Genomic DNA, 11,064 nt, shown 5'->3' on the forward strand with positions numbered 1-11,064 from the left:
ATATATATATATATATATATATATATATATATATATATATATATATAATAATTAACAACCCATTACCGTACAAAGCAGTACCATTATTGTTATTTTTTGGGATATGTATGTACGTATGGGTGGACTACATCTATGTAGTGCTGATAATAATAATAATTTTGGCCATTTTTGTGTTTGTTTTTTTCTGCACTCTTAGAGTGAATCCCATTTCTTGATCTTACCCCAAACCCTTACCCCTGACCTCTACCCCTTAAGTCTGGACTGTTGGTATTAATGGTTTCAGCCAGTTTCTTGTCTGGTCCTTCTCTTGCTTTAGCTCAGATGGGGATTTTCCTAGGATTATGTGTTTTGGATTAATAGTTTATTTTTATTGCCATTATAACCAGTTGCCAGAATGATTTGAACATAATATATTTGTGTACCAATAACACGTGTCTCTGTGCAGGGAAGAAGGGCTCGGAGCTCGGGGAGTACGACCCTCTCACCCAAGCAGACAGCGAGGACGAAAGCGAAGAGGATGACCTCGTGCTCAACTACCCCCGGAATGGCCTTGGCAGGGACAGCTGCCTCGGCGCGGGCTCCTCACAGCTCCGGGGGGGCAGATCGGGAAGACTTGTGGGGGCCGAAGATGAGGCACAGGACGACGAGGAGGAAGAGCTGGACGAATGGAGAGAACGACTCCCCAGCAAATCCAGGCAGGACAGAGACGACATGTGGAAGCACAGGGACTCGGGCAGGGACAGGGCCGGGGAGGACAGAGGAGGGCCTGGGCCAATGGGGGCTGCCGGGCTAGGGGTTCATAGTACCGATGATGAAGAGAAGAGGGTGAGGATGAGGCATGCGGTCCGGAGTGCCTTTTTCCTGGTGCCTCTGGTCTGCGCTGCAATGCTCGTGCTGCTGTGTGCATTTCTGATTCCGTGCCAGAAGGGAACACTGGAGAAGAGGCCGCAATGGGAGAGAGCTCTGGGAGACGCAGTAGGTAAAGAGAATAATACCAAAGACTGATACATCACTTACACACCTTTTCAGTGACAAAAATGACTGAAGAGTTTAAGGCCCTGTTAGGGCTGTGCAGTTAATTGAAATGTAATCGTAATTATGATTTTGGCTCCCATCCCTAAAACAGAATAATCAAGAAAAACGATTATTTAGGTCATTCTCTTGTGTTCTGAATGAAAAAATAAAGTTTTAATAGGAAAACTAGTAAGGCAAATTTCACAGTTTGTCCACTGTTTTTAAGTTCAGTGACTGCAACATCTTTCCAGAAGTCAACCAGTAATTGTGTTAAAATATTGTCATTTCAATATTGACCAAAATAATCGTGAGTATGTATTTTTTTGATAATCGAGCAGGCCTATGCCCCGTACTACTTTCCCTATATGCTTTGCCTCGACTACGTACACTGGCCCTACACCGCATGTTCTCTTTAGAAAGATTTATTTGTGGCTAGACAATGCTGGCTCACCCATTAATTAGTAAAACTGTTATTATACAGGATTGTAAGCTTTGCCCACCACATGCTCTGTTTCAGCATGCGCTATGAAAGCATTGTAGAGCGGCAATACACACAAACTCGACAGGATTGAGTCTTAAACGACTGTATACAGTTTTTTACCAGTATGTTAGAAACTGAACGTGGACATCTCAGGCAAGAAATGTAATCATTCATGTTTTAATACTTGATCATATAACTAGCGATTATATTCAATATGTATTAATCTGTTGATTGTTGTCACAATTAGTTGTTTGGGATGTAAAATGTCAGAAAATGGTGATCAGTGTTTTCCAAAAGCCCAAGACAATGTCCTCAAATGTCTTCTTATGTCCACAACTCAAAGATATTCAGTTTACGGTTACAGAGGAAGCTGGAATCAGAAGATTTGAGCTTTCCCTTATTGATTTCTTTATCATTCAAACCGATTAAGCGATTATAGAAATAGTTGCGGATGAATTTAATGACAACGAATCGATTCATCTTTACAGCTATAAGTAACTACTCTTTAATTACTTATGCTTTTTATGATTCACACATTTGTTCCCACTTCAAAGCTTCAGTCAAACACTGACAAGGATTCTACTGGTGGTCACCTTGTTGTGGTTTCTCTGTCTAGGTGTCACGCCCCCTGCGCTGGCGTTGTGGGATGTTGATGGTGATTCAGTGGAGGATGTAATCCTGGGTGTCACCGAGTGGTCCAACGACAGCCGTCCCATGCAAGGGAACAAAAGTACGGGAGGAATTCATTGGACGCCCTTCACTCTAATATCTCATCTGCGTTCTCCTCCTGTAATCTTTCTGAGTTTTGCAGATGCATTGTGTTGTCCTGGTTTATTCAGTAGTTACGTTCATTCTTAAACCCAGTTTACAGTGCGGTGGCCCTGTCTGCGGTCAGCGGGCAGGTGCTGTGGAGGAAAGTCATGCGGGAGACTGTGATGTACATCCAATGTGGTCTGCAGTACAGCACCCAGCAGTCACCTGTGGTGCTCCTCATCAGCAAGTCCATCCTCATGTTAGTCAACAGCACCTCAGGTATGGAGACAAGCCAAGCTACATAAGTTTCTGTCTGTCTATCTGTCTATCTGTCTATCTGTCTGTCTGTCTGCTTTATGTGCAGATCACAGTAATTAATAATAAGTTACAACCTCTACAAACCATTTGATCACATATTGTCTAAGGCTGGATTGCACTAACAAGGATTACTTTAACACTCTTAGACAAATTGTAATCAGAGTTTATTAGAGTAAATCCAAGTTAAAGAGCTTCAAGTTAGGATTAATTTCATTGCAGATTAATCTGTTAATTAACCCGATTTGGGTTTGATCCATGAAATGCCCAAAAATGAGTGTGTTGATTGGAATCAATGTTTCCCAAAGTCCAAGATGACGTCCTCAAATGTCTTGTTTTCAACTAAACTAAATTCAGGTTGCTGTTGCAGAGGTAAGAAGAAACTAGAAGATATTCAAATTTAAGAAGCTGGAATCAGAAAATGTAGATTTTATTCTTAACCAAAAAAATCTCGGTTGAGCCTAACATTACTTCATTCATCCATCTTCATCCGCTTATCCGGTGTTGGGTCGCGGTCAGCTCCAGCAGGGAACCCCAAACTTCCCTTTCCCGAGCCCCATCCATCAGCTCCAACTGGGGGATCCCAAGGCGTTCCCAGGCCAGGTTGGAGAGATCATCCTTCCACCTAGTCCTGGGTCTTCCCCGAGGCCTCCTCCCAGCTGGACGTGCCTGGAACACCTCCCTAGGGAGGCGCCCAGGAGGCATCCTTACCAGACGCCCGAACCACCTCAACTGGCTCCTTTCAACGCAAAGGAGCAGCGGCTCTACTCCGAGCTCCTCTCGGATGACTGAGCTTCTCACCCTATCTCTAAGGGAGACACCAGCCCCCCTCCTGAGGAAACCCATTTTGGCCGCTTATACCCTAACGTTACTTATGAGTCAAAATAGAAGCTTTTCTTTCTCCTTAAAAATTGGTTGGCAATAATCCAATGGCATAAAATGTCAGAATTACCAGGAGTCAGAGCATTGGTAATGTTCCAGCTACATTCTTTTCACTGCCATGTTTAACAGGCTGAAGCTGCTGGTCTATGAGCCGCACCCGTGGTGGCGTGCGCCAATGTGACGTCTAAGTGACGTCAGAAAAAAGGATATTGAAAAGAGCAAGAGACCGGCTTTTTGAAGCGTGAAAGCAAAAAATAAACTGCAAGAATTTGAAGAATTTGCCTGTAGCTCTCCCTCTCCGTCACATGGGCAACACATGCACAGAACAGCCAGTAGGAACACGCTTTCTCTTTCTGCCCTGACCTGTTATCAGCCAAAGTCTCTGTCATGGCTCGATTATCTAAAGACTAAAAACAGAGCCAAGAGGAGGTGCAAAAGTCTAGTTCATATTTTATATTTAGAACTTGAATTACAAGATGTTGAAAGACTACCAATGTTGATGCCAGAGATTGGTGCCTACACTAAATAAAATGCCTTCTACACCTTTAATTGGGTTTAAAAAGTAATCCTTGTTGGTGCAACGTGTTATCTGGTTGTGCTAAAGGTTATGTTAAAATGTAAAAAATGCACGTTTGAGCAAAATTTCTCTCAGCCTCCATTTTCCCAACCAGACAAGATTAGTAAGTCGATAAGGGCAATCCACCTGTAGCATATAACGGATCAACAGAGGTTTCTTTTCATTCCCCAGGGGAGAACCTGCGACCGGTACTGCTTAAGAACATTGAATCCCAGGCGGTGTTACTTCCAGACCTCCAGGGCGACTCAGTGCCAGATCTGCTAATAGCAACCCTGCCTGCAGATGATGCGGTATAAGTGATCATGAGCTGAAAGTGTACAGATCACATTTCTATACATGTTGTATTCAGTGACTACAAACCTTTTTTCTGCTCCACTCGTTTTCAGGCTTCAGATCTCTTCCTGACGTTGATCTCCGGGCTGACGGGGGCAAAGCTCGGTCATCCCGTGCCTTTCAACCTGACTGGGCAGGGAAAACTGATTGGTCCTTTGCTGCATGAGACACAACAAGGGGCATACTACATCCTCTTTGGACTAGGTAAAGAAATCAACCAGCAATATGAATATAAAGATCTCCATGCGTGTTCAGGCAGTGGCATCATTTTGGCTGCAGCTATGATGGTACAACTTGCCATAGAAAAAGAACAACTCTCTCATGTTGTTTTAGCCTTATGGAGTGACTTATTCAGTTAACTTACTGTACAATACATACAAATTATTCAACTGCAGGTTCACAAGCTTTGTGTTGATGTCTTTTCAGGTAACGTAGAGGCCATCTCTCTGTGTGATATCTACACTCGTGCCACTGGTGAACTACCCATAACCCCCGCCCTTAGAAAGAAGGATCCAGGCTGGGAGGGACTCAAGAAGACCAATTCCTCCTCCTTCATACCCATTTACAGGTACATCTCAGTGACTGACACGTAGCTCTGACTTGCTTAAAATTGTCTTATCTTTTTACTTTAAGCACTTTTCAAATTTCAATTTCAGTAGTATTTCTCACATAATTACATTGTGACAATAATCAAAGCATGTTGTCATACTATTTTTTTTTTAAACAAACAATTTAGTGAATTAATAAGTTAACATGCTGTTTGCATGACATTTCCCAGGTTGTATCCACAGTGAAAAAAAGATGGCTATGACTTGTTATCACTTATCAATTTAAGACTGACAAGTTAAATTCCCACCTTTGCTATCTTCTCTAGAGGATTTGAGCGTGTGGAGTTCCTGCTCCCTCTCGTGGCTGGTTATGGCAACAACCCCAACAGTCTGGACACTGTTTCTAACCTCAACTCCACCAAAAGTGACTGGGTGCTGGTGTATGGCTCCAGCAAGCTGTCAGTGCTCAGGCAGAAGGACATCCGTAAAGAATGGACCTTCAACTCAGCTCCCATTCACAGGTAAAGCCTGCTGCATATCGCACCACTCACTTCCACCATAAAACCCAACACTGTCTACGCTTTTTGAACTACTGGAAACAGAGGAAGTTGTATATCAGAATCCGAAATCTCTCTGAAATAGTTTTTTCACATCTCACAGCCAACCAGCCCCAGGACACTTCAACGATGATGCAATTCTTGATCTTTTCATTCAGCATTCAGCAAACGGCATCATGAAGGTAAAACAAACAGTCCTTTTTTTACAGTCCTTTTTTTTTTACATCAAGGCTCAAGTTAATGAAGGGCTGAAGCACAACAGACAAGGCTTCTCTTCCTCTCTCTCTCTCTCTCTCTCTCTCTCTCAGGCTCAGGTTGTTGATGGGGCCAATGGACATCTTCTCTGGTCAGCAGAGTTCGTGTGTCCTCGTTATGTTTTAGAACCTTCTGCAATCACCACCTCCACTGGCCAATCAGCTTTCCTTTTCTGGGCCAGCGATCCAATCAAAGCACAGAAGAATATTACCAAGACAACTGTGAGTCTGCCGTAGAGAACCACAAGATTATTATTGAGGCAAATCTATTAATTGAAAAAAAGTATACTTTTTACTCATAAAAGCAGGCTCATTCTCATATATATATATATAGAATGAGTCACATGCACACTTCATCTTACGGTGTTGAGTTTGAGCTGCAGGCATTAATGAACTACCCAACTGTCCACACTGCTTGTGTAGGTGGCCCCAGGTGTTGCTGCAGCGGAGCCACTCATCAGAAAACTCTTCCTGCTGCACCCTACACATCCCAAAATCCTGCTGGAGCTCACCAGCACCACGGACACCGCCGTCACCTCCGCAGGTTAATGTCTGCCTAAACGCATAGATTGTGTAGTACAATCCTTATCATTTACCATCCAAAAGTCTAACTACCAAGCAGTCTTGAAAAAGGGAGTTGGGCTCCCGGGTAGCTCACCTTGTAGAAGTTTACTCCTCAACGCCGCGGTTTCAACTTCGACAAGGGCTGTAACGAAACACCAAACGCAGGGTTTGGTTTGTACCAAGATTTTTTACCCACGATTTAATGGAAACCTAAATTCTTTGATGGGGGTTTTCAGTATAAATACAACTTTTTTTCTGCCACATGGCATTGTTTTGTCATTGATTGCATCCCACTTTGGAACACAGTTATACAACAGATACCTTATGTACTGATACTGAATGACTTCAATATGGATCGATCCAACACCATATTCTTTTGTCCCTTAAAATGGTTTCAGTGGTTCGTTAACTCGGTGGAATGAGACATAAGAATAATGGGAACGAAGAGGGAATGAAGAGGAAAGGTGCTTTGGTGGCAACTGTAAAGCTGCTGGTTGACAAGTAGCTGCTAACCCGCCCAGTTATTTTTAGGATGATTGTTTTGACCATGGTTAACAACTCTGGGCTAACCAACGAATTCATCAGTAACGTTAACTGTATAAATAGACGACTAATGTAAGGGTAATTTAGCTAGCTAGCACACCTGTGTGCAGAAATAAACAATAAATTTAAAAGAAACTATAACATAAATCAACCAATTTATACATTATAACTGTTTAAGTTTAGCTGTAAACTCTGAACACTCTTCTCGACTCTTCTGCCCTCTAGTGGCTCTCATTAAGGCATTGCAATCACCAATTCTTTTTAAAAATCTGAATCAAATTGTAACATAAAACCAAATCGGATCGTGACAACCTTAGTCTGGAAAAGTATTTTGGTAAAAGACGGCAACATATTAACTACACAGTAATACACAAAGGGTAGTTTGGGGTCTCCCACAACCCGATACTGGACAAGCAGACGAAGTTGGATGGAATACACATGCAATACAAATGTTTTACATACTTTATGTCTTGACAGTTAGTTACCAGGAGCATCAGAAAGACGCCTCCTACATCACCGTATCCTCCCGACCTGCACCCTATTCAGAGCCCGGCGCCCGGATAGTCAAGAGCATGAGCCTCAAAGCCGCTATCGCCAAAGGACAAATCGTCCGACTAGAGGAACGCACCAGACAGCCCGGCGGAGCTGTTAAACCTAGCGTGTTTGAAGTCAACAAGTTCTTCAGGGCTTTGTCCTTTAAACGCCAGGTAAGAAAAACCCAAGTGTGAGATATTTCAGATTATTTGAGTGTTGATCTCAGTTGTATTGATTCCACTCGATGATAAATCTCTTAACTGTGTTGCTTGGTTTAGTGAGGAGCCAACACTGCGTCACAGGAAGCAGTGGAAAAAAGGACTGAGGACGAAAAGGGACAAAAGTCTGTGGATAGCTCTGCAATAAGGAGACACTGAGGAGTTATTTAGAGCTGTGGATATACCAAGTATGAATTTAATTTCAGAGATTTCTTTTCTGTAAAAAGGATTATTTGTAGGTAGGTTTTGTTTGTATTGTTATGGTTTATGTTTGTACAAGGATAAGGCTTAATTAAATTATTTAACTTTGGGAAGTTTAACATTTCAGTGAATGTTTACGATTGTTTGGACTTGATGAGAAGAGGTACTTCATATTGTTGTTTACTACTGACAGATAAGCACAATAATCCTGATGAAAGAACATGTAATGCAGCACTCATACCTCTTCCCAGGCCAGTATGTTTCTGTGGTGCCATCCTCCATCACATGGATTTTGTTGTAATAAAGCCACTAACGGTCATCTTTCCGCTCATCACCAAGTTAGTAGTGTAAGGAGTCTGTAAATATTTAACGCCGTGAACAGTATTTATTGAATAGTTTTAACATTGTTTTTTTTCTTTGTTTACTTTGTTGTTGAATATCTTTTCTCAGAACATGTGGCTGTTATTGGCATTTAAATGTAAGCTAAAACTTCACAAATCGCAAAAGAAAATATGAAAATCAATTCTTATGGCATCATGTGTTCTTTGTTTCACTGTCTCAAATTATGTATTCATATAAACTGTTTTAAATGTAAATCTGTAGCAGGAAAAGTTAAGCTTCTCCTTGATTTCATGTTCTTCATGGAGGAAGAGAGGAATGAGTCGCGGGAAATGCAACGCTACCAGTCGCTCGTGTACTAACTTTTTTATTTTTTAAAGGTGCACGTCAGGCTGTGGCGTAGGGTCAGTTTATCCACATAAGTAACCACAGCGTTGATTTAACACTGAGACATAAATTGGCATTAACAAGGAGCAGTTCACAACACTCGGTGTGGATCAGGTTTCAGTGTGTGTTCTGTTGGAACTGTCCCCTTAAGATAAACCCCAATAACCTTTCTGAATAAAAGACCCAGCCATTTATATGTGTATATTTACAGTAAAGGGGAACATCTGTCACACTGGGCATAAGCAAAGAGGGGTCAGAGGTTAGCAGACAGCCGCACAGTTCATGGGTCATGACCCCTGTAGAATTTGGACAGGAAATCAGTGGCACGAGGTTCCTCAGTCTCCTGAAAATAGCGCATTACGTGAGTCTTCTGCTTCCAGACATGGATTGTTTCCTCAAGTTCCATTTTCCCCTGCGGAATAAATATACTAATTAACAAAAATTCAACACACCATGGAAGACACAGTACAGTGTTGCCCCCAGTAGAAGTCTATATTGGGATTTTGGCGGAAACGGCCTAAAAAAGCAGACTCCAAGGACAAAATTAAACATCTAGTGGTTTCAATTGGGAAATTAAAATCATTATAGTTTACACAGTTCATAGTTCAGTAGAGGGCTGTTTTTTTTTTTACCTTAATGACTAACATGTCGATCACACGGGGGTCAGAGACATGCTTGTTCTTGTTGAACATCTCCCTCACTTTGTCTCTTCCCTGGCGCGTTGTGATGTCCAGCTGGAACGTTGCCACTGTAAAGAAAGAGAATCAAACATAAAGTCACTCCGATTCCAGCACAACTACATCCAGGAGCTCATTTTTCCACAGACCCCTGAGGTGTGGCTGTTATCATAATTTATTTTTCTTCAGAAAAAAAGAAAAGAAAGCTTTGTTGGATAACCAAGCATTTGGTAGAGAGCAAGAAAAGTCTCCACATTTACATTTAATTGCATCAGTGTCACTTTCAAAATAAGTCTTTAATACAAAGGATTCCAAATGCACAAGTTTATGTAATACTCAAGCTGTGTGGAAAGAGTTCAATCATTATCATTGCATGTAAAGATTTTCACAAAACAAGTATCCTGCCCTTATCTTGAGTTATCATGGTACCCAAATGTGGACAGCATCCAACCTGTCAGCACAATGTAAACAAGACCATTTGAGCCTCTCAAGTATTAACTGGAGCTAAATGTCCACTAAGATCATCAGGGCCCTAAACGAAAAAAGACATACACATTTAAATGGCAATCCTCTTTAGCAGGTGTGTGTGTGCTACAAGGGGAATTAAGAAAATTGCACCATAAACCAAAAGCAGGATGCATGTCATCTTATGTACCTCTGAAGACATAACACGGGTGTTTTCAGTTATTCTGGCTGATTAGCTCTCTGCTCTGATTGAAGGTGGGCTACAGGTTTAATGGGAATGTATAAGGTCACAAATCATCTACTAATAACAATGAGAAAGGTGTAATTACAGTCTAAACACACCCACACAGTCCTGGGAAGAGGTTTAATCAGCCTGATTCCCCCCCCCACACACACACACACACAGCTTATAAAATCCACGCCCGTCTAAGTTTGGTTGACACCCACATGAAAACACTGGAAAAAGTCAAAACGTGTACATATTGCACCCAGCAAATACCAAGGAAGATGCAACAACGCATAGACTGAAATATTAATATACAGTCTAGTAATGAGTACGAGCTAATAGTGACGTTAACTCAGGGAGATGTGATGTTTTTTTTCATATGAAAGAGTGTACAGTGACGATGGAAATGATGACGCTATCTACCTTAAACGCCAACACTCATACATAGGGCAATAACACAAATATGCAAATACATATGGGTTATTGAAGTTTGAACCGAATTAGTAAACATGCATTTCGGGGAGGGGGTCTGAATATTTAATTGCATTTTACAGCGTTACTATAAAGTGTTGGACAACACATAACCTTAGCTAGCATTTGCTAAACGTGTTGTTGTAGTTGTTGCTGTTTGCTAGCGGCTAACGTACGTCGCTATGCTGGACTTCTTCATAGACACGACCTTGACGCCTCTTTTAATATAACGGTACCTTTTAACGACCACGGCGGACCGACATACCTGTGTTAGGGACCTCTCGGTACCAGGCTCGGTACAGCTCCCGGGCTCTGCGTTTTGCTTCGTCCACGTCCCGGCTAAAAATTGGTTTTACAACTTTAGCAGCACCAGCTACAGCTCGGGTCGCCGCCGCGGACGCCATGATTGCTGTCCTTACAGCGTTTCCGGTTTTACATGTTCGATGGTATCCATGATGTTGAGAAACATCGTGCTGCCACCTAGTGGACTGGCACGAGCCAGCAGCAACAGCAGAGCAACCATCCACATACAGTACATGATTTAGGATATTTAATTGTACTACCTTTTATTTCCTGATTTACATACGTTTTTTTTCACATAAACCCATGTTGAACTGCGTCGTCTGATCGTTTGTAAAGTTATCTGTTAATAAAAATAAATTTAAAAAAAGGAAGTCTAATTGGGAGCCATTTTTTAATTGCCGCCAACCAGCAGGGTTGATTCT

General features: G+C 41.9%; 2 protein-coding genes across 2 annotated transcripts in view; one reads left to right on the top strand and one right to left on the bottom strand.

Annotated features, from left to right (window-relative positions):
- fam234b (family with sequence similarity 234 member B) overlaps positions 1-8,303 on the top strand; it is an 8,668-nt gene extending 365 nt beyond the window's left edge. The window contains exons 2-14 of the mRNA XM_034894404.1: positions 197-263; positions 446-979; positions 2,112-2,225; positions 2,360-2,527; positions 4,194-4,312; positions 4,409-4,559; positions 4,782-4,923; positions 5,230-5,424; positions 5,564-5,642; positions 5,769-5,936; positions 6,138-6,258; positions 7,299-7,528; positions 7,634-8,303. Coding sequence (XP_034750295.1) covers positions 197-263; positions 446-979; positions 2,112-2,225; positions 2,360-2,527; positions 4,194-4,312; positions 4,409-4,559; positions 4,782-4,923; positions 5,230-5,424; positions 5,564-5,642; positions 5,769-5,936; positions 6,138-6,258; positions 7,299-7,528; positions 7,634-7,636 — 2,091 coding nt within the window. The 3' untranslated portion in view covers positions 7,637-8,303. The remainder of the gene's footprint in view (positions 1-196; positions 264-445; positions 980-2,111; positions 2,226-2,359; positions 2,528-4,193; positions 4,313-4,408; positions 4,560-4,781; positions 4,924-5,229; positions 5,425-5,563; positions 5,643-5,768; positions 5,937-6,137; positions 6,259-7,298; positions 7,529-7,633) is intronic.
- Positions 8,304-8,694: 391 nt separating this feature from the next.
- ndufa6 (NADH:ubiquinone oxidoreductase subunit A6) lies at positions 8,695-10,828 on the bottom strand. Its single transcript, XM_034894157.1, has 3 exons — positions 10,605-10,828; positions 9,133-9,248; positions 8,695-8,912 (listed from the first exon to the last, which is right to left on the bottom strand). Exons 1-3 carry the CDS (start codon positions 10,741-10,743, stop codon positions 8,781-8,783), a joined length of 387 nt encoding a protein of 128 aa, XP_034750048.1. The 5' UTR covers positions 10,744-10,828; the 3' UTR covers positions 8,695-8,780.
- Between the last annotated feature and the right edge of the window lie 236 nt (positions 10,829-11,064).

This window comes from Etheostoma cragini, chromosome 15 (genome assembly GCF_013103735.1).
Source record: "Etheostoma cragini isolate CJK2018 chromosome 15, CSU_Ecrag_1.0, whole genome shotgun sequence".
NCBI lineage: Eukaryota > Metazoa > Chordata > Actinopteri > Perciformes > Percidae > Etheostoma > Etheostoma cragini.